At 57.0% G+C, this 24,920-nt stretch overlaps 2 protein-coding genes across 7 annotated transcripts in view; one reads left to right on the top strand and one right to left on the bottom strand.

Annotated features, from left to right (window-relative positions):
• Positions 1–13,529, top strand: part of DLGAP4 (DLG associated protein 4) — a 62,861-nt gene extending 49,332 nt beyond the window's left edge. For all 6 annotated transcript variants that reach the window (XM_069034493.1, XM_069034488.1, XM_069034489.1 and 3 more), the window contains 6 exons: positions 5,013–5,374; positions 6,690–6,781; positions 7,214–7,623; positions 9,393–9,484; positions 10,620–10,772; positions 11,858–13,529. In XM_069034493.1, coding sequence (XP_068890594.1) covers positions 5,013–5,374; positions 6,690–6,781; positions 7,214–7,623; positions 9,393–9,484; positions 10,620–10,772; positions 11,858–12,073 — 1,325 coding nt within the window. In that variant the 3' untranslated portion in view covers positions 12,074–13,529. The remainder of the gene's footprint in view (positions 1–5,012; positions 5,375–6,689; positions 6,782–7,213; positions 7,624–9,392; positions 9,485–10,619; positions 10,773–11,857) is intronic.
• Positions 13,530–16,308: 2,779 nt separating this feature from the next.
• TGIF2 (TGFB induced factor homeobox 2) lies at positions 16,309–23,344 on the bottom strand. Its single transcript, XM_069034456.1, has 3 exons — positions 23,272–23,344; positions 22,180–22,415; positions 16,309–18,772 (listed from the first exon to the last, which is right to left on the bottom strand). Exons 1-3 carry the CDS (start codon positions 23,303–23,305, stop codon positions 18,227–18,229), a joined length of 816 nt encoding a protein of 271 aa, XP_068890557.1. The 5' UTR covers positions 23,306–23,344; the 3' UTR covers positions 16,309–18,226.
• Positions 23,345–24,920: the final 1,576 nt, after the last annotated feature.

The raw sequence follows: 24,920 nt of genomic DNA, 5'->3' as shown, positions 1-24,920 counted from the left end.
GCACTCTAAAGACAGTCATTCTGTCAGAGCAAGAGGTGGCATCTTCACAGGCATTTCCCATCATGTCTAGATGGAAATATATGGGAGCCATGTGATTTTTCACATGGGCAGATAGTGATAGGACAAGCAGAAATTGTTTTAAAGAGGAGAGATTTAGATTAGGAAAAAAATCACCCCTGTGAAGGTGGGCAGGCCCTGGCACAGGGTGCCCAGAGAAGCTGTGGCTGCCCCTGGATCCCTAGAAGTGTCCAAGGTCAGGTTGGATGGGGCTTGGAGTACCCTGAGATAGTGGAAGATGTCCCTGCCCAGGGCAGGAGATGGAAAAAGATGATCTTTAAGGTCCCTCCAACCCAAGCCTTTATGATTTCTGACTTGTATGATTTTCCTGTTGACTAACAAAATTTGAGTAGGTTTCTCAGCAGTGCCTCTAACTGGTGCAGGTATCTTGACCTTCACTGTGCAGAGAAATCAGGTCTGAAGTGATTGTTGTGTGTGGTGGCCGGTGAACACACATTACAAGGGACAGAGTCTTCAGTAAGACAAGTCCCTACTACCACGAGAACCACTTTATGTTAGGGTGACCAAAAAGGCTTCTCCCGGGATGCATTGTTCTGTTATGTTAATCTACCCCAGTTTGGATTCCCTGGTTGGCTGTCAGCCTCTTCCCCTCATCACTCCCCCAGAGTTCTCCATTGGTCCCCGTTCCCTGGTCCTGCCTTTTCCCTGCCCCTGGATAAAACTGTGGGGTTTGGGATCGTGTTGGTATTTGCCTCTGCAACCTTCAACAGTGTGGAAGCAATAAATGCTCCTGTTGGAATGCATGCAAGGACCCTTCCTGCCTCTTTGTCAGTGGCTTTATACTGAAGTGCATCTGTGTGTGTGTGCATGCATGTGACCCCACAGAGCCAGACAGGGACAGTAATAGTTGTGAACCATAAAATCTGTGTGTCCAGATTGTCTTCAGTGCAAATTGTCACTGGGGCTCACTTTCACTTGGACTCTCTACAAATAAAACATCCTGCAGTTCACTACAGCTCCAACCTTGAAGTGTTCCTCGAGCTGATGAAAATCAGAGGTCAGGTCGCTTGGAATGTGGCTGTTCCAGTTCCCTTTGCTATTGGAAACTGCCTCCCAAAGCAGCTCCTTCCAGCCAGGAGACCGTGTGGCAAAGGCCAGCCCAAAGCCCTGCAGCTGGAATCTCCGAGGGGATAATGCCACTGATGCCATTTGCTGCAAGATGATTCTATGGTTGTTTTATTTAAAAGGCAAATGAGCTTGTCTTGTAGGAGAGATTATTTCAGAGCGTTCTGCTTCATGTGTGAGGAAATGAGGTCGTTCCTCCAGCCCTTCCCATAGGGAAAGGGGGATGCATGGAGCAGGACAGGGATAGCAGCCAGCCCTGCTGATGTTTGAGAGCAGGGGAACCTGCCTCCACAGCTGACCAAGGCTGGGGGCCTTTGAGGTGATTTAACAAAAATAAGGGTGGTTTGAGTAGGTCTTTGAAGTTCCTGGAATGATTGGAAATGTCACCAGGCTGTATTGAATCAGCAATAGCAGCAGAGCACTGGCACTTCAGGCCAGACACACTTGAGGGCAATTGTGGGGCTCAAATACCTTGGCTGTGCTCCTGGTGCTGCTGCCAGGTACTGAGCAGGTACCACCCTGGTGGGATGGGAACAGGGACTGGATTTCACATTCCCTTACGACTCTACTTTTAGTCTTCCAAGAAGCAAACGCCTCTGTAAGGAGAGAGAGAGGATTCCAGCATGCCCAGCTGGTTTTTGAGGGCCTAGAGGACTCTCCAGTGTAAGGCTCTGCAACCAGCTCCTCTGCCCAGGGATTGCCCAAGCCCCTGAGGGCAGGTGCAAGGTGCTAGTTTGGAAACATGCTGCTTTCTAAAAATAATTACAGAAGAAAGACTATAAACAAACATCCTTCTCCCCAAAATCAATCATCCACAGCATGCTGTGAATTCCAGCTGCTTGCTGAAATTAGCCGTGGAAGATCGTGTGAGCAAGAAGAGCCTAGTGCTGCAAAACTGGAAGCTTAAGCATGACTTCCATGTTCTCCTGTTGTTCCACATCTTTTTGGAGCAGGGATGCTGTTCCCAAGCAAACTGAGCTGCTGGTCCTGCAGAGTGAGGTCCTGCTCCAGTGTCCACAGGAACTGTAATTCCACATTGCAGCACAAGCTGATTTTAAAACACGTGTGACCTCAGCAAGTCCTGAGCAGAGCCATGCCTGCTGAGCTGTAGCCCTTTGGAGGGGTAAGTCAGCTACTGGAACGCTCCTGACTGGTGGGATTGGCCTCAGAGCCAGGAGAGAATGCTGCCTGCTTCTCCTACGGAAACACTGGGATGTTCTTGTTTCCCACAGGTGCAGGAAGCACTGAAGCTTAGTTCAGTGTTGTGTTGAGGGCCAAGGACAGGCTGTTCTGGGTGGGCTTGCTCTGACTTTGGCTTTTGAAGCCTGTCCTTGCAAGGTGTGGTTTCTGAGTTTGCTGGGCAGTCAGAAGTCCTGTTTCATGTTTGCAGAGGGCTTCAGTGAGGTTAATTTCCAGTTGCACTAATTATGCATCCCCAGTTCTTCAAAGCTCCTGATCCCTTTGCGTTTGTCATTTGCAATGTTTCTTAGAGCCTCAGACTTACTTTTGGGTGGTCAGCCCTTTGAGCACAGACACATGAGCAGGGGTGTGTTCTGTCGGTCCCGGGTGTTTCCCTTCCAGCAAAGCCTGTGCTGCCCTTCAGCCCAGCCAGGTGGCACAAAGGGTTCCCAGGGACAAGCCAGGGGGATACTGTGGTTTCCCCCTTTAACAGAGCAGCACAGTGTTCGTGCTGTCTGTTGGTAAGTGGAGAATGGCTTTGGGTCTGGCTTACTGATGCTGGACACCACTGATCTGCCCCAGAAAATCTCTGTGCTGCTGTGCCCTCTCCTTGTTTTGCGTGGCTGGGCTGTTCAATGTCAAATAGCCATCGATTTCCCTTCCAGTCCCAGCCCTGGTGGTGGCCACAGCAGCTGGGGAGCTGGGCTGAGCTCCTGGTGACCATGCCAGCCGAGCCACCAAGGGCTGTGGCCAGTCCAGCTCCAAGGAGAACTGTGTCACAGGGGCTGTGGGTAGCAGGACACCCTGGGCACTGTCCCTGGAGAAGAGCAGGGGCCATGGGGAGGTATTTAACTGTCCATGAAGGGAAATGTGACATGCTTTCACCTCTGCCACCTGGGGTGGCTCTGGCTCGCCCTGGCCAGTGGCTGCTGTAGCCCTGGTGCAGGAACAGGAGTATCCTGTTGTTTTGGGGTGTAGACACAGCTGATCCAGGGCTGCCTTTGCCATGGCTCTGGTCAGGCTGCTCCTACACTGCCCCATTGGGATGGGCTGTGTGAGTCAGGCCATGAGACTGGGCCAAGGAATTGCTGTTGGAAATGATGCTCCACATCAGGCAGCTCTGGCAGGGGGACTGTGGTCACCCCTCACCCATGTGAGTCAGAGAGTGACGGGTGGTGGGATGGGTCCTGCTCTCCTGCCGTCAGGACACTGCTCAGTTTGTGCTGGGCTTGGTGTAGTGGCCTGAGGGAACTGGGATGCATTCAGTGCTTTCTGAGCTCCCATCCAGGCTGGAGGCAGCTGGGTTGGCAGCCCTGCACAGGCCTCTCACTTCTCCTCTGCCAGGTGCTGCTCAGCATCTGTGGGCACAAAAATGCTGCTGGAAACACAGATCTCCTCGTCTGTAATTCCTCCCTTTTAGTTCCTCCTTTGAAGTGGAGCTTTAGCTCTTAATATGGTAAATAGTAGGATGTGTAAATGCAGGCATGTCCACATACTGTCAATAAGGCTCGTGGGGCAGCTCTCTGATTGCCCCACAGGGAATGTGGCTCCCAGGGATGCTCGGGACTGGCTCTGGCTCCACTGGAAATGGTGAGGCAGGTGTGACATGGGGAGTAACTGCAGATCTCTGGGACTAAGGAGGCTGCTGGCAAGGGCTGGGATGTGCAGGGGAAAAGCAGTTTGGGATTGCACAGGACTTAATGGGAGGAACCAAAGGTAGGATAAGAAAGGGAGTCTGGTGACTTGAGGAGGACCAAGAGCACAGGGGTAGGGCGATAAAGGGGGTCAGTTGTGTATAGGAAGGTCAGTGTGTTTGGCCACACCCTGCCCAGTGCAGCCTGTCCTGGCTGGACAGCAGCTGGAGAAGGACTGTGGCCTCAGGGGCTTGTATATCCTGGGAAATCCGAGAGCCTAAACACGGCTGCTGCAGGATCCACATGGATTTTACTTGTATTTTCCATGTATTTTTGCTGGGGGGTTTCCATCCTGTCCAGCCAGAGACAGGAGCAGGTTGGGGCTGTGGCTGCTGCCCTGGTTGGTGTGGAATACGTGTGTTCTGTGTCTGCTGGGCACACATCTCCAGCCTTGCTGCCACTTGAATCTGGGGCCACGGAATAGCAGCCTCACCACTCCTGGGTCTTTTGCCCTGGTGTGAAGCAGCTGGGCGTGTCAGGGGTTTCAAATGTGTGTTCCTGCCATCAACATCTAACACATTTTATGGCTTCTTTCCATTTTTGTAGGAAAAACCATCACCCTGATCCAGACACTGAAACTTGTCAACTGATGGGACAAAGAGCTGAGACACTTGGCCGTACTAGGACACTAAAACATAGGGTTTAGCCAAAGAATATTTCCCCACTGTGGAGGCTTACACCTGCCAAACCCTGTAGCATTCTTGGGAGGCTTTTCTATCCCTCTTCTCCATTTCCAGATTTCCACGCATCATGGTATTCCTTTTGACTTCTTTTGCAAGCTAGCTCTGGCTCTGCCTTCGCTTTCCCTATGCTTTGGTGTGGGTCCCCAGCGTGAGCTGCTGCCTGTGGGCTGGTTCTGCACCTCTGCCTCCAGCTGCTGCTTGGAGGCTCCTCTTGGATGTCGTGACTGACCTGCTTTTTCTCTCTCTTTCACTGTATCTCTTTCCCTCCAACCTGTCTCCTGCGTTCTCCGTTCTCCCCCCTCCGTCCCTGCAGGTTCATCATGCCTAGTGGCATATAAAAAGACTCCACCTCCCGTCCCACCTCGGACCACCTCCAAGCCGTTCATCTCTGTCACTGTGCAGAGCAGCACTGAGTCGGCGCAGGACACCTACCTGGACAGCCAGGACCACAAGAGTGAGGTCACCAGCCAGTCGGGGCTCAGCAATTCCTCAGACAGCTTGGACAGCACCAGGACACCCAGCGTGACCAGGGGCAGCGTCGTGACTCCGGCCAGAGACACCCCAGAGTTACCTCAGAAAAATGCAACTTTGAAAAGTGACAAAGGGACTCTGACTAACGAAGAGCCTAAAGTGGAGAATATCCCCAAAAGAAAGCTATCGTCTATAGGAATACAAGTATGGAATAGTTTGTTCTCCTTCGTCCCAAGGAATGTCCTTACCCTATCCATTTAGCGTGTGCCTTTTCTGTGACCGGGTGTGCATCTGAGCTCACTTAGAATAGCAAGAGACACTCACTGCCTTGTCAGAATAACTGCCAGTGTTCTCGGGGTGAGAGACAGCAGCACTTTCCCTTAACAGCCCAGAAAGGACTGAGTTCTTCTAGTGCAAATTTTAAATGTTTTCTAGAGCAGAGGGGCCATGTTAACTGGATGAGTCCCTCTGAAGAGGCCTCTTGCTGCCAGTCTGCCTGTGCCCTGTACTCTGTATTGCTTCCCAGCAGTCTGCTCCTTGCCCACCATGGTTCTTGGGACAAGCCTCGCCTGAGAGGTGGGCCCTTCTGCTTGATGTCCATGTGGGATGGGCTGCTGCAGTGCCAAATGGTCCCAGGGCTGCAGGCAGGAGGGAGCAATTCCTTGCTGCTCAGTGTTCCCAGCAGGTTGGTGCTTCCCTTGCTGGAAGCATTTAACTCTGTGGGAATAGATGGAAATGAGCTGTTGATTACACAGTCAAACAAGAACCAGTGACTAGTGTAAATCCATACTTCAGTCAGCAAAACTGCATCCTCGGGGGCTGTGCTCTCCTCTGGGGCAGGTTTCTCAGTTACAGGTAGCTGTGAGCTCTGGTTCTGTCCCAGGTGCTGGTTACCAGCAGAGGAGAGCTTGGGCAGCTCCAAGGACAGGAGCTTTGAGCTGCTCTGTGTGTGCTGAACGAGTTCTCCATCAGCTTTACAGCAAGGCCAGTTCAGACAGGTGACACTGAAGGCCTCTCTGCATGGCTGGTGGGACAGAACACCTGAAAGGGCAGCAAGGGTAGAGAAACACTGGAGAGGCTGACTGCCTTCGTCTCCTTTTCCTTTTCTGAGCTGGTTCCTAAGTCACCTGGATTTCTTTCCTAAAACCTTCTAACCCTCTTATCCAGGGTGTCAATCCCTGGGAGAGAGGCTTTGCTGTCAGTCTCAATCACCTCGCTGTCCTCCCTTGGATGCCGTGGTCCTTGACTGTGTGGGATGCCACAGGCGCAGGGACACAGCCCCAGCCATGCAGAGCCCAGGGCTCTTGGCACAGGTGGTGGCAGCAGCAGCCTGGCAGGACACAGCCCTGATCCTGAGGTGGGAGCAGAGCTGAGCAGTAGCCTCGTGCCTGTCCTTAGCCAGCCCTCCCATGTGGTGTCAGCATGCTCTGTGTGTGTGCACACTCCTGGTCGACTAATGTGGATTCCAGCCGCAAGTTCTCGTGTCTGTTTTTGTCTGTATTTTTTTTTGTTCAATAAGGTTGACTGCCTTCAGCCAGTGGCAAAAGAGGAGCCTCCTCCACCAGCCACCAAATTCCAGTCCATCGGGGTACAGGTAGAGGACGAGTGGCGGTAAGTGAGACGCAAGCTTGTGCAGTTTCCTTTTATTTTAAATTGTGCCTCCCCCACTTGTGCTTAGACCTTCTTCCCTGCTTTGTGCCAGTGAGTGGTGTTGAATGGGGCCCACGGAGAGCTCTTCCTCCACAGCACACACCCACTGCAAAAAGCACTTGTTCTCTAACAGCCAAATCAATCGGAGCTTGAAATTAAATAAAAAATAAAAAAATTCCAAGCTGTAATTATAGACATGCGTCAGCCCTCTCGTCTGAACGGCCGACTGCAGTAAGCAGGCAACCTTATAATTCTGTCTGTCTGAGTGTGTGGTGTGTCTGTGTGTGAGGAGGGGCAGGGAGAGGCTCTGCTGTGGCCATGGATTTTGCTGTTGGTGTGGGAGGCCAGCCAGGCCAAGCTCTGCTATTGAACCATGGCTTTTGATCCCTGCAGAAACAGCCACTCTCGCAGCATGTCCTCCAAACAGGACACAGACTCTGACACACAGGAGCCCAATAACTCCAGCTGTAAATCATCTGAGAGAAGCCTCGCTGAATGCCCCCAGCACAACAACTCTGTTGGTGTTGATGCCTCCACCAGGCAACCAGCCAAGCCCTCACAGATTAAGAGAAACCTCTCCTATGGAGAAAACAACGACCCGGCCCTGGAGCCTTCTTCTCTCCCTCCTCCTGACCCCTGGCTCGAGAGCTCCTCCACATCGCCGTCGGAGCCGGCGCAGCCGGGGCCCTGCCGGCGGGACGGCTTCTGGTTCCTGAAGCTGCTGCAGGCAGAGACCGAGCGCCTGGAGGGCTGGTGCCGCCAGATGGACCAGGAGACCAAAGAGAACAATCTCTCTGAGGAAGGTGGGTGTGGGCAACAGCCCGGCAGCTTCTCCCTCAAGAAGCAGTTGGGTCAGTTAAATTGTGGCTGCCATATCCCTGGCAGTGTCCAAGGCCAGGCTGGACGGGGCTTGGAGCAGCCTGGGATAGTGGAAGGTGTCCCTGCCCATGGGATGAGATGAGCTTTAAGGTCCCTTCCCTCCCAAACCATTCTGGGGTTCTATGAAATTGCTGACAGCCCACAGAGCCAGAGCATGGAGACAAGGATGGGCCAAGGAATGATTTTTCCTTGGAAAGGGTAATGAAACTTCCTATAGCAAATGGAGTAAGAAATAATGCTGTGATGCACCATAAAAGATGTGCAGGGGATGGTGCAGCTTCTGACCACTCAAAACTGCTGAAAGCTTAAATGGATTTAATCTTAAAAAAAGGTTAAATGGAAAAAGCTTTCAGGGAGGCTGTGGGATCTCTCCCTGCCTCACCCATTACTCTCAAACAGGCAAGGGAAAGCTTAGCTGGCAGTGGGGCAGAAGGAACATGACTTCGGAGTTTGTTTGCTCAGTTCAGTTGATGAACTTGTCTTTATAGCAAAGAGGAGGTTTCTTCACATGGGAAAGCCTCACTGAATTTGTGCTGGATACACCAAAAGCCTGGAACAGGGAACATGAGGCCAGTTGATTTTATGGAACAGCTGGGCTTGTTCTTTTGTTTTCAAATGCCTTGGCAAAACCTGGGCTTTTTGCAGTGGGAGTCATGCCTCTGGTGCATACAGAGTGACAGGAGTGGGTGACGAGGCTGCAGGGGGCAGGATCTTTGTGCAGAGCCTGGTCTTGATGTTTTTAAAACCTGAGAAAGGTGAAACAAAGGTGAGGCTCAGTTTTAGCTCACTGTCACTGCTGGGGCTCCAGGAGCTAATCCCTAATCCGATTCCCTGAGGTGCTGCCCTGGCTGCCAGGGGGACAGGCCGTGCCAGGGATCTCCCTGCCTCGGGGCTGGCCTGGCTTGACCTGTGGCAAGGAAAGACAGCAAGACCTGCATGGCATTGTTGCTGTGACTGCCAGCAGCAAGCTGCTTGCTTGTGGAACCACAGCCTTGGTGGGTGAGAGAGCCCAGGGTGCACTTGTCCCACCAAGAGCTCCCAATGCTCCAAGCAGGCTCAGGGGCAGCAGCAGAGCAGGGATGGGACTCAGGTGGTCCCTGTTGGTGATGCAGCTGCAGGCACTGTGGGCTGTGGGGTGCTGAGCCTGCCTCTGGAAGGGAAAAGCCCAGACTGTATTTCCTCTAGTGAGCAGAGGAACATGTTCATGCCCGGAGGCTGCTTGGAAAAACTGTTAAGAGCACCATGAAGTCCTGGGTGTTAAAAGGCCTGGCCTGTGTGTTCATCCCTGCTGGTACAGGGAGGTTGGAGAGTGGTCCCTGTGTCACCTTGCCCTTGTGCAGGGCTGGGAGAGCAGGCTGCGATCTCTAAGCAAGTGCCAGCAGACCTTCCTGAGGTGGTGCTGGTGGCTCCTCTGAGGGGCTGAGGGCAGTTAAAGGAGCTCTCTGCCAGCTTGGATGTTGTAATGTCCTCAGACAGGTCTGCGTTTGGCCTGCCAGAAGGAGCAATGGCAGACAAATGTGGTTTCAAAACATCTTGTTCCTGAGAGCAGTTAGCGCCTTGAGGATCTCTGAAACTGCTTTTCTGATGACTCGAGTGTTTCTCTGCTCCAGGAATGCTGGAGCTCATTGCCATTTAATGGTCTGTTCAACTCAGGTTTTTTTATTTTCTTTTTTTGTTTTTTTGTCCCCCCCAGTCTTAGGAAAAGTTCTGAGTGCAGTGGGCAGTGCACAGTTACTAATGTCACAGAAGTTCCAGCAATTCCACGGCCTCTGTGAACAAAACTTGGTGAGTCTGGATCTCTTTTTCCTGGTTTCTGAGAGGGAGCCTCTCAACAGCACTCCAGGGACTTGGTCAGGTGTTAACAGGCTGCTGTCCCTGTGAAAACAAAGCCAGTGCAGCCACAGCCTGCAGTGCCAGGCTGGGGGAGGGCTGGGTTAGCACAGAGCTGCCTCCTGCTTCTGAAGGGCTTTTTGATGCAAACCCCTGAGGTTGGGCCAAATAGGGGGGACTGTTTGAACAGTCTGCTCTTCACCAAACGTGCTCCCTTTGTGTGTGTGGCTGGTGACACTGTCCCCAGGTCACTGGGAATTGATCTCTGAAAGGGAGTGCAGGGGTTTGCCCTTGCTTGGAGCTGACCTGGGCTAATGGGGATTGATGGAATCTGTGGTTTGGTTTTTCCCTCAGGCTTCATGGTAATATGGATTTTGCAAACTTCCTTAGAGTTCCTTACATGCAAAATAATCTTGGAGAGACTTGAGGAGCAGGAGGAGATAAAGTGCTGATCCCAGCTGAGCAGCAGCACCAGCAGAGCTTTGTGTGAGCTGCTCAGATCTGATCCCATGCTTTCCAGGGCCTGCAGTGGTGGTTCAGCTGTCTGGGAACTGGGAAAATCCTGTTCTTGGAAGAAACTTAAGCTACTTAAAATTTTTCAACCCAGCCCAAGAAGTACGGATGCTTTCAGGTTGTTTTGGGGGGAAATGTAGCAAAATAATTTTGCTCATGAAAGCTCAGTTTGGCTCCTTGGAGTGCTGCACATCCAGGCATCAGAGCTGGGTGTCCACTCCCATTATTTCCCACCCTGAAATCAGGGTCTCTGTGTCAGAAACCAGTGCTGTGGCTCTGATTCCCATGCTGGGCACTGCTGTTGGATCCTGCTGTGGGGTTAGTGCCAGCACTGAATGTCTGGTTCAGGATTACTCTGCTGTAAGAGAAGTGCAGTCAGGACCTGCTTCCTGAGGTGGGCAGAAATAATGTGGGCTGTAAATGATGGCTTTGTGTGTCCATGTTCAGGGCTGGTGTCTCCTGTGGGTTCTCACGGGGTTTGTTTGCAGGCAGACATAAAAGGGGTGAATGTGCTGTGCACGCTGCTCTGCTGGGTGTGTTCCTTCTGAAAGGGTGTTCTTAATGCTTCCCCTTCTAGAACCCTAACGCCAATCCCAGACCCACAGCCCAGGACTTGGCTGGATTTTGGGATCTCCTCCAGCTGTCCATTGAAGACATCAGCATGAAGTTTGACGAGCTGTACCACCTCAAAGCTAATAGCTGGCAATTGGCAGAGACACCGGAGAGAAAGGTGAGTGAGGAGCACTGGGCAGTGGCCTGAGTACCGTGCACACATTTGGGGTATCTGAGGTCTGGTTTTGTCTGCAAACAGATGCTCTCAAGGGCTTTGGCCATCCTGAACTTGTCACCTCACAGCCTTGCAAGGCACCAAGGCCGTTCCTCTTGAGTAATAGTGGGAACAGTTTTGTATGAGGGGAAAAGGTGTTGGATGGAGGAAGCCTGAGGTGCTGAGCAGTGGTGCAGGGGCCTCAAGTGTTCCCAGCACTGTGTGGATGGGTTTAACTATCCCTGGTGCCTAAGTAATGTAAAAAACAACTGGAACCTTTGGGAAACGCAGGAGAGGTGGTGTCCTGGCTCTGCAGGTAAGGGTAAGGGAGGACTGTGGCTCAGGGCAAGGTGGCTGATTAAAATTTTGCAGTTCCACATTAAGTTGTGTCTTCATACTCCCTGTGCTGTGCTCTGAGCTGCAGCTGAACCAGACAGTCTGTGAACTCCAGGCCACTCCACAAGAGCCCTGTACCATGGAAGCTGCATGGAGGGGGAGGGTTAGCTGGGTATGAGGAAAAGGTTTTCCCCCAGAGGGTCCTGGGCACTGCCCAGGCTCCCCAGGGAATGGTCCCAGCCCCGAGGCTGCCAGAGCTCCAGGAGCGTTTGGACAGTGCTGCCAGGCACAGGGCGTCCTGCAGGTGTGTCCGTGCAGGGGTCGGACTTGATGATCCTGGCTGTGGATCATCAACCTCCAGATTGTGCACAGCCCATCCCAGGAAATGTCCAAGGCCAGGTTGGACAGGGTCTAGTGGAAGGCGTCCCTGCCATGGCAGGGGGTGGAACTGGATGATCTTCCAACCCAGACCATTCTGTGATTCCATGCTTTTGGTGGGTCTCTTCCCATTGAGGACATTCTGTGATTCCATGAAATGCCAAACAGCTCACTGTAGAAACCAGGGCAGCTGATTCTGAGGGGTGTCTTGCTCCAGAGCTGCTCTCCCCGACATGATCCCAGTCCCTCCCGGCAGGGCCCCACCGGGGCCGAGCTGGCGCCCAGCTGCACACGTTTATATCAGGTCTGGGTTTTTCCTTACTGTCTCCCTAAAGGAAGAGAAGAAACCACCCCCTCCAGTGCCAAAGAAGCCGGCCAAGTCCAAATCGCAGCTGAGCCGGGACAAAGGCTCCGACTCGGACAAGCAGCGGCAGGAGGCGCGGAAGCGGCTGATGGCGGCCAAGCGCGCGGCGTCCGTGCGGCAGAACTCGGCCACCGAGAGCGCTGACAGCATCGAGATCTACGTCCCCGAGGCCCAGACCCGCCTCTGAGCCCGGCCACGGCCAGCCCGCGGCTTTTATAAGTCATTAAATGGAAAAAAAAAAGGTTCTCTCGAAACTAGTGTGATTTATTCAGTCTAGAGACAATGAGCCATCCTTGAAAAGGGCTCCTGAGTTGGCTTTTTTCTCTCTCAGCTTTAAGTAATGAAGATTTTAACAAAAAAAAACAAAAAAATACAAACAAAAAAAATTAAAAAAAAAAAAAAAAAAAAGAAAAAGAAAAAATACCCCTCGTTTTCTCCCCGGCTGTGGTGTTGCTGAATGGACTGGACAGTCTCCTGGGAACTCCAGCCCCTCGACTTGGAACTTCAGTCTTTTTACTTGTTCTATCTCATGAGAATTATTAGCTTGTTTACAAGAAGAGGACAAGAAAACACGAAGCCTTGAGCACTTGCCATGCTGTGTTCTCCCTCCTCCTCAGATCTGTTCTGCCCTTCTCATCCTTTATTTTTCCCTCCTCCAGCTCCCGTTCTCCCACTCTTTGCATGGCTTCGGTTCCCGTGTCCGGACCCCGCTGTCCCCGCAGAGAACACCTGTGGTGTGTTATTCCTGCTGCCCTCTCCAGCCAGCAGCCTTCCTGGGCTTTGTGTTCTTGGGATGGGGATGTTGGGGTGGGGGAGGACGGGCACAGGGGGTCGTATCCTCAGTTTGTTGGAGGGAGAGGACGCCGGGGCTGTGGAATGTGGGGTTGAAATGCAGCCCAGAAGCAAAATGTGCAATAAATCTGGCGCAGGGGATCCTGAGAGCCGGACCCTGCTCCGGGCACAGGAGCGGAGCTGAAGGACCACAGAGCACGAGCCACATCCCTTTGATTTCCCTCCTCTTCCCCTTCCGACACTATTTTCCTTGGATGGCTGCTGGAGAGAGGAGCTGCTGCAGCGGGGGGCTGCGGGAGCATCCCGGCTGTGGGCTCAGCGTGTCCAGGAGGAGGGGGTGTACATATGCACATATACACTTAGTAGTACCTGTATAGTAATTCCTACACACGGATCCTGCCCACGCCGCCGCGGGGGTGGGCAGATGTATAGCATATATTTTTACATGTACTATATCTAGATGTGTGTCCAAGTGTGTGTAAAAATATATACCCTGTGTGTAAGCAGATGACTATTTTTTCCTTATCTCCCTGCTCTCTGGGTAGAGGAAGGATTGCTAAATATTTTTTAGCCCATTTTTTTTTCCCCTTTGTAGGTCTCCTTTCCGGTCTGGCTCCTTGGAGTCAGAGCTGCCACCCCCCTGATTCTTTGCCACCCTCTCACACTGAAGGTTTTTGTCCCATCCTGAGGGATCTCGCTGGGGATTTTTTTTTTTTTTCTCTTCACATGTTCGAACAAGTTGGGAGATTGTGTGCTACTGTCATGGGGGTGGAGGTGGAATCCCAGAGGTTTCAGTGAGAGTGTTGGTGATCCAGAAGGCAAAAAATAAATAAAAGTGAAATCCTGAATGATGCCTGCTGCCCATTGTGTGCTGTCTGGGGCTGTCCATGAAGCCGCTCTCAGAGGTCTCTGCCCCTAGCCATAGAATTCCCAAAGCTTGGCTGTGCTGGGATTCAAACGGGGCTGGAGGTGGGGGTCAGGCTCTGCTCCCAGGGGCCAAGGAGAAACAGCCTCAGGTTCGATGCTGGGGGAAAGTCCTGCATGGAAAAGGGGGTCAGGGCTCCCCAGGGCAGGGGTGGAGTCCCTGGCCCTGGAGGCTTTGGCAAGCTCTGTGCAGGTGGCAGCTGGGGAGGGGGGTGCATGGGCCTGTTGGGGTTTGGCAGCAGCCAGGACTCACCTTGGAGGCCTTTCCCAAACCTCAAGACTCCGTGGGGGCAGACATTGCTGGGCTGCACTGTCAGGTTTTGGGGCGGATTGTAAAGATGCAGCTTTAGGGATCTCTGGCAGAGAAAGGGGGAACACCAAGGAAAGGAGGGGGTTAATTTACTGTTTTTATTATTTACTCCTCCCAGCTGCTGCTCACGGAGCTGTGGAACGATCCTTGCTGCCCTGGGCTGGGCCTGCCCGTAATGTTTATGTTCTCTGTACATATATGTGCATATATTTTAACATGTAAGTGAATTTACAAAGCTGTAAAGATTAATTAATTTTAATATTGTTTATATCTTATAATTAATACAGTATTTCAAATTCTCCTACATACATTAAAATACATACACACATAGAAGTAGAGTTATATATTCTACATGCATATACATATAAATACGTGTAACACACATAGAAAAATTTGTTAGAAATATTTAAACACACCTTTTATAAATCCGAGAAGTACTTGTTACAGATATTTAACACATAAACACATTTATGAATAATTTCGTATCCGTACCTTGTAGCCACCTGTTCATTCTGAGCCCCAAGGACACGGGCAGCCAATCACGGGGCTGCCTGAGATCACGTGGGGATGGTGGTGTCACGAGATGGCTGTTAGCCAATCATAGAGCGGCATGACGTTAACAAAATGGCTGCGCCCTACCATAAGATGGCGGGTGAAACAAAATGGCCGCCCCCAGTGGATACAGGGGGTGAGGCCGTGTATCAAAGCACTTCCGGGATGGCGCGTGGGCAGGGTGGTGGCCCTGTCAGCCAATCACAGCACAGTACGTGCCGCTGCGGCGAATGGGCGTGAGGCTGCGGGGAGGAGGCGGGGCTTAATGGCGGTGGTGGGCGTGGCCTCCGCTCGCCCCACCCCCGGCTCCCGGCGGGTTGGTGCCCGCGGCCGTGCGCGGTGTCCCTGTCCCGGGTCCGGGTCCTGTATCCCGGATCCCGGATCCCGGTCCCTGGCCCCGTCCTGTGTCCGTTGCCGGGGTCCAGGTGTCCTAGTCTCGGCCGGGCGCTGCAGCCCCGCGCTCTCCCAGCGCCAGGAGCCGCTCCCGGCTCTTTCCGGGGCTTCCCCGGCAATGCACGGGAATCCCCGCGGCCCCGGCCCGGCTCCCTCTGCCCGGGCATCCCCCCACTTGCTGGCCCCAGGGCCGGTCCGGACACAGCTCCCGGCAGGACCCGGCGGGGGTGGGGTCCGGGGGCTCGGGGTCCCTCGGGATGCGCAGCGCTCCCCGCTCCTTGCCCTGTTCTGGGCACAGCCCGGACCCGCCCCAGCGATGGGCGGCAGCTGCCCCGGAGGCGGCCCGGAGCCTCACCCACCCCCCACTCGTGCGGATTTTGGGGGCAGGGTCGGCAGTGGCGTGGGAAGCATGAAAGGCTGGGAGAGCTGGGAGTGTTTAACGTGGGGAGGGAAACGCTCCCGAGAGACCTCAGAGCCCCTTCCGGGGCCTCAAGGGCTCCAGGAGAGCTGGAGAGGGACTTTGGACAAGGGACTGGAGTGACACAACAAGGGGGAATGGCTTCACATTAACGGGGATCAAGGACACACATGGGATATTGGGAAGAAATTCCTCCCTGGGAGGGTGGGGAGCAGGTGCCCAGAGCAGCTGTGGCTGCCCCTGGATCCCTGGCAGTGCCCAAGGCCAGGCTGGACACTGGGGCTTGGAGCAGCCTGGCACAGTGGGAGGTGTCCCTCCTGCCCCTGGCAGGGGGCTGGGCCCAAGTGCTTCCAGCCCAAACCGCTCTGGGACATAGGAGAGTGTCACATTAATGAGGCTGTTCCGTGTGCCCAAGCCAGAGCCCAGGGCCTGGGGGGCTGCAGGGCTGGGACAGGGCTGGGGGTCCCACTGGAGGACCCCTCCCAGCACCACCAGTCCCCGCTGGTGCCCTGGGAGGCGATGGAGGTGGGTGGGGGGGGGTCAGAGCGGTGCCTCCCCCGCGTGACCCCTGTGCCCTCACACTGCCCATCGGCACCGTGTCCTGAGCCCCCGGGAGCCGCGGGTCTCTGGTGGGGGGAGCAGGTCCCTGAGGTTCTGCTGGACCTGCCTGGGGGTCCCCAGGGGCATTGGCCCCTCTGTGCAGCTCGGGAGCCCTGAGGTGCTGTCTGGGGCTGCAGGAGGGGCAGCAGAGCTGTGGTGTCCCCAGTTGCGACCCCCTGGCACAGAGCAGACCCCCGAGCTGGACTGGCAGAACCTGCCCTGGCTCCAGCCCCCCACTCCCTTGGGAAAGTGCCCCATCCCACATCTCTCACCACAAGCACAAAGCCCCAGCAGCCTATGGAGAGTGGGGGACACCCAGGTGTTATTCTGGGGTGGCCCAGGAGTTTCTCCTGGTGGTGGAGAATCAAGTGAGGCACCCACAAATGACACAGTTCACTCTGGCACACAGCTCATATTTTTTAAAAACCAACCAAAACTAAAAAAAACTTTTATTTGACAATAGAAAAAACAAACAAAAAGATATTTACAGTAGTTTGTTATTTCTCCATAAATTTAATTCCAATAACTCCTGCCCTCCCCACTCTCTGGTCCATCCCAGGGCAGGAGCACCAGCCCCTGGCACAGGCACAGCTCTGGGGGAAGGAAACCACTTTGGTTTGACTGGGGCAAGACCAGAGCAAGAGACCAAAAAGCCTCTCCCTCCCCCAGGGCAAGGGACAGAGCTGCAAGGGGTGACAAGGTGAAAGAGGGAGTCCCAAAATTCAGGACTTTCCCTGGAAAGGTGTCAAAGGGCGAAGGCTGGACACAGAAATGGAGGTGGGCGTGAGAGAGGGGCTGGTCACAGGCACACGATGAGCACCCACTCGCCCTGGTGCCACCCCAGTGCTGCACAGGGCACCTGCCAAGGTGACACTATTGGGAAGCCTTCCCACAGCACCCTCTCCCCTGCACCTTCCCTCTGAAGAAATGGGGGGTGGGAGCACACCAGTCCCCCAAATCAGTGCTTTTCCCTTCCAGCCCCATTGCCTCCAGTGCTCTCCCCCAGCCCCGCAGAGCTCCCGGTCCTGCAGCTTTACCCCCTCAAGTCATCAACTCATCTGGCTAATTACCCACGGGATTGGTGTTCCTCGGGCAGGGCACAGGCATTACCTGACACCCCCAGGGCACAGCAGTGCCTGACCCCGGCACCGCACTCAGAGACAGCAAGCGACGCCCAGCCAGGAGCCCAAAAAATGCCGCAGAGCCCCCCACCCGCCCGGGCCCGGCTCCCAGCACACACCAGTTTGTCACTAGAGGTCCCCAGCACTGCACTGGCGAGCGGCGGGGAGGGACGGGACCGGGAGCAACACCTCCATCCTGTGCCTTCCCAGCGCTGCTTCCCAGGAACCCCCGGCTGCACTTGCAGAACGCACATGGCCGTGCCTGCACCACGCCTCTTTCCAAAGGTTTTATGGAAAAAAAAAAAGAAAAAAAAAAAAAAAAAGAAAAAAAAAAAAAAGAAAGGAAGTTGGGTACAAAATTCACAGTCTCAGCTCTGCCCAGGCTTGGCCACGCACTCATTGCTCCAGGCACAGCATGCAAACATTCAGCATGAACTCGAGGGGAACGTGGGGAAGCTGTGGAAATGCTTATAGATTAAAAAAAAAAAAAAGAAAGAAAGAAAACAGAAAAAAATGTAATAATCATGTAACAAATCACAATTAAAGGGAAAATGTTTCAACAAAAAAACTTGCTAAACAGCACCATAGAGATTTCTACTGGCAGCATCCAGAACAACCTAAAAAGGAAGAGGAGGGTTCTATTTTTTCCGTGATAAAATGCCACAGACTCCATGTTTCCAGTTCATCTGTCCTTTGCCCTTCCCTGGGCAAGGTAGGGCCCCTGGCCAGCACCGGGAAACAGAAAGGCCCCCCAAAAACAAAAGGGGGGGCGGGGGGGAAAGGGAGAAGAGATCAGACATTTGGGAGACAAAGCTCGTCATCCACAGTCCTTAAAATAGACGCCAGCGTTAAAAAAACAGGTTCTCTCTGTCTCCCTGAGGAAACGGCGCTGGCTGGAGCCTTGTTCGAAGGAGAGGAAGAGATCAGCAGGTTTTCCAGGGGAGCTCCAGTGCCCGTTCCGGCCGTGCGGCGGGCACGGGGCACTGCCAGCGCCGAGCTCCGGTCACGACGGTCCCGGGCACAGCCGGGGCAGCGTCCTCGGCAGCCAGGGCATCTCCCGGCAGGAGGGTGGCGGGCCGGGCTGGCCCTTCCTCTGCCGCCTTGGCTGCCGAGAGAGACCGGAGCTGCCGGGAGGCAGGAGGCCGCTCTTGGGATGGGCTGTGGGGGTGAGGCAGAGGCCGGGAGGGTCAGGCCCCCCCGGGGAAGGGCACTGCGGGACCCGGCCCGGCGTTATTTGGAGGCTCCGGGGGGCTCGGTGTGGGGCGCCAGGGGCAGCTGCCCCCCCTGCCGCTGCCGCTCCAGCTCGGCCGCCTTCTGCAGGGCCACCTCCACCAGCAGCTGGAAGCTGCTGAAGTCGTCCCCGAAGAGCTCGGGGGGCGTCGGGGGAGGCGTGTTGAAGAGTCCGGGCGTGGGGCTGCCCGCCTCGGCCCGCGCCAGCAGGGTCAGGGTGCTGCCGCCGGGCCCCGCGCCCGCCCTGGGCACGGCCTCGGGCCCGGGGGGCTTCTCCCACTCGGGGCTGTGGGCGCTCACCACGGCCAGCGCCGGGTGGCACAGTACCTGCGGGCACACCGGCACCGACAGCACCTTGGAGGAGCCCGCGGCCGCCACGGGCGGCACCACGAGCACCCCGGAGCCGGCGGCGGCGCCCCGCGGCACGGCCACGTCGCCGGCCTTGCCCCCGCGGCGGGAGATGGTGAACTGGTTGGGGTCCTTGCCGTCCTTGCGCAGCATGTCGGGGAGCAGCCGCCGCCGCGCGTTGATGAACCAGTTGCAGATCTGCGAGGAGAGAGGGTCAGTGGGGGCTGCAGCCCCAGAGCGAACCGGCAGCAGCTCCCACACACCCCGACTACCACAGGTCCCCCCCTCAGCCCTGCACCTCCTTCCCGTGGGGCTCCAGAGAGGCACAACTAGTGCTGGCACCCACGGAAACCCCAACACCGGCTGCTTCCTGCCTGGCACCGCCTGCCCGGGGCAGCCCCTTCCTCCCTGCGCGCTGTCCCGGCTACCCCCGGCCCTGCCAGCCCCGCTGCGGGACTGTGCCCCACGGCTCCCGCTCTCCATCGCAGCACAGGAACGGGCACAGCCTGGGCTGCTGGGGCCAAGCCGCCCCCGAGCCAGAGCACCACTTCCCGGAGCCCCGGGAGCTGTGGTGGCTCCTGAGCAGAGCTGCCCCCAGGGAAGGAGGGGCTCAGTGCTGTCCCCCAGTGCAGCCCCAAGGTCCCAGCTGCAGGCGGGTACAGCACAGCTCCTGCCATTCCCCAGCCAGAGGCCGTGGCATTGCATACAGCCAGCTTGGAGCCCATCCTGCAGGTCCCCAGGCTCGGGACAGTTTTTCCTTCTCCAGGTGACCCATCCTAGGGCTCAACCCTGTTTCCACGCTGCTGCCAGTGCCAATGCGCTGCCAACCCGAATGGGAGGACCGAGGCTGCCAGAGCAGATGGATGGCAGGAGAGCAGCACGGATGGAAAACCTTAGAAACCATCAGGTGATGGAGCTGCAGCCCCTCAGCTCCTAACAGGGCTGGGAACAGGGTAGCACAGACACCTCCCCGTTCCTCTGCCCATGAGCTGGGTCACAGCTGATGCTAAAGGCTCCCCGAAACATCTGCACAGCACAGAGGCTGCACGTCTGGCAGCCCTTTGCCATTATTGGCCATGGATTGTTTCAGCATCTTTATATAAAATGCTACATTAAAATAAGTCCCGTCTTCCTAGAAAACAATTAGAAGAGAATAAATCAGGGGGAAAAAATGCCTGATCTTTCCTAAATCAACAGCTATGGAAAATATTTCCCCCAGGGAGAGAGAACTTGCCACAACTTCAATCACAGCAAGATGTCAGTTGTCCTTTTTTTGTCTTTAAGACAATATTTGGCATTAAAACCCTCAAATACACCAGTCTTACTCCCTTTTCTGTTCCAAACCCCCATCCTTTGCAAACTTCAGCTGGGCCCCCTTGACATGATCCTGTGATCCCACAGCCATCCACCACTGTGATCCCCAACAAGAGAGATGGACTCCCAACAAAAAGCCCAACTCCTCAGTGCTGAGAACCCCCCAAAATCCTGCCTGTCCCCACCACCATGCTCCTTCCAGCATTCACTTCCCACTGGAGAACACAGCATGGAGATGGGCACACACAGCCCCTGTGACAGCAGGCACTGTCACAGAGCTGGGACATGCTCTGCCTCTGAAGCAGTTTATTGATTTTTAATCACGGCCATCCCTTCCCCCCCACCAGCACACCCCACTCTGTCCCTTTGGGCAACATCTGTCCCCCCAGCACTGCGAGAGCAGCATCCCCTCCGCAGGGAGGGAAAGCCCATCCATCCCGCAGCAGGGCACTGGCTTGGAGAGCTGCTGCTGTCCAGGAGGCCTCAGTGGGAGCAGGTGCCGCTTCCTTAGCTCTGGAATTTCTGCAAGGGAGGCACATGGCTTCCCGCTCTCCCTGCTCCCTGGCTGCCAGTGCCCGGCTCCAGTTCCCCAGGCCACTGGAGTGGGCAGGGGGGTGCACAAAGAAACAACTGGGGGGGGGTGGCCAGTGGCTGTGGCAGAGCCCTGCATTCCAGAGGCTTCTTGGAGGGGTCAGATCAGCACCACAGACTGAAACCCACAGCCACACCATGGGGTGTCCCACTCCTCCACCGCAACAGGCAGAGGGAGCATCCCCATGGATTCCTGCAGCATCCCTTCAGACTGGCAGAAATCCCAGTCTCGGCTGGCACTGGGAAATGCCACCCATTGGGCTGGGACCCCCTGGCCGGGGGGAACAGGGGGCACACACTGGCTGTGGGGGTCACCTGGAGCAAACAACAGCTGGCACACAGCAAGGCCACACCTCAACACAAGCCCACCCATGTGCCAACCTCCTCCTGGGTCCCATGGGGCTCAGGGCACTGACAGCCGGGCACCTGCCAGTCCCACCAGAGCCCTTGGGCAAACCCCATGTGCGAGGCACTGTCATGCCAACCCGGGCCAGGACAAGCCCAGTTCCCACAGCCCCAAGCCCGTCGCTGCTACCCCGACACTCAGCCTCAAGCCTGTCCAGGAGCTCCAGCCGGTCTCCGGAGCAGCTGCCGGACACACACCTGTGGCACAGCCACCACTTCCAGAAACACATTAAAATGGAAGAGCAGGTTTGCCTTGCTGGCCAGGAAGAGGGAAAGCAGACAGCCCCTGTCCACACTCGGTGTCTGGGCTGGGACAGCTGGCCAGGACTGTGCTGAGCCACAGGGACAGGAGTGAGAGGTACAGAGGAAGCTCCAGGAGAGGAGCAAACCCACTGGCTCTCACCTGCTGCCCTGCACCCCACTGTACCCCAGAACCAGAGAACAGAGTGAAGCCCACGCCCTGTCAGGCTGGGAGAGGGGGAGGGGGCCCGGGGCACCAGGCCTGTGCAGGGAGCACAGGGACAGCAGCAACAGGCAGGCCCTCCCAGACACCCTGAGCACAGGCAGGGAGCGCGCCAGGGCGGGAAGGACGAGCGCTGCTCATCCCCCCTGCTGCCCAGGGCTCCTGTGCCATGGTGCCACATGGAGAACATCAGCCCACAGCCAGCAGCAGGACAGGGAGACTCCTGGACAGCAGTCCAGCTGGGCTCCCCTTAATGCAGCTGGTGTAACTGGGACCAGGGGCCAGCCAGCACTTATCAACCCACGGGGCTCAAAGCCCAGCCCGGCCTCTCCCTTCTGGTTAAAATCACAGAATATCCTGAGCTGGAAGGGATCCACAAAGATCATCAAGTCTAACTCCTAGCCCTGCCCAGCCCCAGGGCTGTCCTCTGCCCAGCTCTGTGTGCAGGGGGTGGTCATCCTGGCCTCTGCTGAGGGTGTTCAGGGGAACAGGATAAAGTAGTATCCCCCAAAACCCTCCCACCTGTGCAGCTTTTACTGACAGCAGGGTATTCAGCCTGTTCCCACTCCAGTCCCTCCACCTTCTGGCTGGCCAAAATGCTCTGTTCTAGCAGAGCTGGTCCCCAGGGCTCAGACGGCTCCCCAGAGAGACCCCCCTTCACACAGGTGCCTTTCCTCCCCCAACATCCCTTCCCTCGCCTCCTCACTACCCTTCAGTGGCAAATGATCCCAGCCTGCCCAGTTCTTTGGGATCCTCAGTGGGGTTTCTCCTGTCCCACACAGCGTGGCAGTGTCCCCAGCGGTGTCCCCAGCAGCTGGGGGCTGTCTCCTACCTGCAGCACGGAGAGGCTGGTCTGCCCCGAGAGGCTGAGCTTCTCCTGCTCCGAGGGGTAGGCGTTGAAGCGGTGCTCGTACAGCCAGTCCCGCAGGATCTTCACCGACTCCTTGGGGAGGTTGCCCCTTCTCTTCCTCTTGCACTGCGAGGGGTCGGGGGATGTGGCGCCGTCCTCGTCCCCCGGCTCACTGTCCGACATGGTGGAGCTGCCCGCGGGACCCTCCTGGCCGAATCCTGGAGAGGGGGAACCGAAGGGAGCATCAGGCGGTGTCCGGTCGGGGGAGGGGAAGGGGCCTCCCACCGACCTCCCCCCGCCTCCAGAGGGGGTCTCACCCCCTCTGGGCCCGGCCGGGGGGGAATCCAGAAGCAGAGACCCCCGGGGAGACACAAACGACCGGCACCGGCGGGACAACAGGGGCAGCAAACGGAGCCCCGGGGGTGCGGAGGAGCCCAGCGCACGGCACGGGGCTCGGGGGCACTCGGGGCTCGGGGGCACTCGGGGCTCGGGGGGCACCGCAGCGGGAAAGGGAAAAAAAAAAAAAATCAAGCATGGGGTGGGTTGGGAGGAGGGGAAGTTAAAAACAAAAACAATCTCAGCAGGAGAAAGAGGCCGGAGCTGGAGAGTGGGAGAGGAACCACGCGGGGTCATTGTGCGGCGCGGATGGAGGCGGGGGCGGCTGTCACGGGCCAGGGGCTCGGCTCGGCGGTGCGGGCCGGGGCCCGGAGGTGCGGGGCGGTGCGGGCCGGGGCCCGGAGGTGCGGGGCGGTGCGGGCCGGGCCCGTGGCCCCTCCGGCCGCAACAGGCAGCGAGGGGCCGGGGCCGCCGACACAAAGCGGGGCAGCGGCAGCCGCGGGCCCCGGGCGGCGGGGGGAGAGAGGGGCCGGAGAGCGGCCCCGGCCCCGCACTCCGCCGCCGGCCCCGAGTTATCCCCGGCCGGGAAAACTCCGCCGTAACTCCGAGCTGCAGCGGGGGCGGGCGGGACCCCCGCCCGCGGCTCCCGCAAACTTCGGGCGGCGCTGGCGCGGCCCGGCCGCTCCGTCCCGCACAAAGGCTCCCCCCGCGCCCCCCGGGATCCATCTTTGCGCTCACCCCCGGGCCGCCGCCGCCGCCTGGGCGCTCGCATGGGCCGCGCCGGGGTCTCGGTGCCGGGGCCGGTGCGGGGCCGTCCCGCGGCGGCGGGCGGGCAGCCGGGCGCGGCGGAAAGTTTTGGGTGGGCGGCGGTGACAGATGCCGAGACAGAGTTCCCTTTGTTCCCGAGGAGGCAGGAACTCGCCGGGCCCCCCGCCCCCGGCCCCGGCCCGCCCGCCCCCGGCTGTCACCGGGCACCGGGGCCCCCCCGCCCCGCGGAGTCCCGGCCGGTACCTGGCGCCGGCGCACCCCCGGGCTCGGCCCCGCTCCCGGACACGGCCCCCGGCGGGAGGGAACAGGGACAGGGGGAGCCCCGGAGCCCCCGCACCCGCCTGGCCCCGCGGAACACCCCCCGCGGAGCTGCACCCGCACAGGGGCACCCTCGGGGACACCCAGCCAAGGGCACCCACATGGGGGCAACCAGTCCTGGGGACACCCACCTGGGCACATTTTCCCCAGGGACACCCACCAGGGACACCCACTGGAGACACCCGCCCAGGGACACCCACCCGGGGATGCTCACCTGGGAACACCCACCCGGGGACATCCACGCCGGGGTGCCCCACAGGGCACTGTACAAGTTCCTTCCCCCTGGTTGAATCCAGTAGCTGAGCCCCGGGGGTTACTGGTGTCTGTGGGCAGGGGACAGGGACAGACCTTCGGACAGGAGCTGCAGGGGCAGGTGTGGGTGACAACCCTGGGGACCTCAGAGCACCCTGAAGTTCCACCAGTGCTTCATTTGGTCCTTGCCAGATGGGAAATCAGAAGCCCAGCACATCACTGCTCTATGACAGAGGAAGGTGTTTCCAAGCAATGGTGGTGACTGACAAGGAACCAGGTGGAACCCATCAGGCTGGCCAAGGTCTCTGAAAGTCCTTCTGCTCTCCCTGTGCCTCTCCACCATCCCAGCAGAGCCCAAGGTCACCTTTGGAGTTTTGGAGACCAAATTGCTCCATTTATGTGGTGCTGGTCCAAGGTGTGGTGAGCATGGAATTTCCCCAGCACAGCTCTGTGCCCTTCTGTGATTTGGGGCTGGGTTGCACTGTCACCCTCTGCCAGGTGCTCAGTGGAGCCCAAGGGGATGTGTCCATCATGGGTCCCCTGGAGCGATGTCTTCATCAGTGGGAAGAAGAGAGAAGAGCTGCTCAGAGCAGTGGTGCCACATCCCAGCGCCTGTGATGGAAAAGGTGCCACCATGGGAAGCCAAGACAGCCCTGTCCTGGAGCCAGCCCAGAACCCTGCCCACAGAGACCCCTGTCTGGGGGGGATCTCTTGGAGATGTCCTTTCCCGGGATGTCCATCCCCCGTCTTGGGCACATCCACACTCATGCTTGCCAAGCCGAGCACATGCGTGTGCATCCCCCAGCGACCTGTGTGCTGCTGGGGCACAGCACCCCGAGGGCCACCGGGTCCTGCTCCACCTCTCCCCACGAAGACCTGGCTTGATGTCACCCTGCCTCAGAGGCAGCTTCCCCCTCCCAGGCTCCACCACCTCTGCAGGCTGTGCTGCAGCTCCCCTCCCTTCCTCCCTCCCTTCCTCCCTCCCCTTTTTGCTGCTCGCAGGGTAAAAGATGGAAATCCCTTCATGTATTGAAAAAAGCTACAAAAAA

The sequence above is a fragment of the Aphelocoma coerulescens genome, chromosome 20, assembly GCF_041296385.1.
Source record: "Aphelocoma coerulescens isolate FSJ_1873_10779 chromosome 20, UR_Acoe_1.0, whole genome shotgun sequence".
Lineage (NCBI taxonomy): Eukaryota > Metazoa > Chordata > Aves > Passeriformes > Corvidae > Aphelocoma > Aphelocoma coerulescens.
This window is presented reverse-complemented; position numbering and strand designations above follow the sequence as displayed.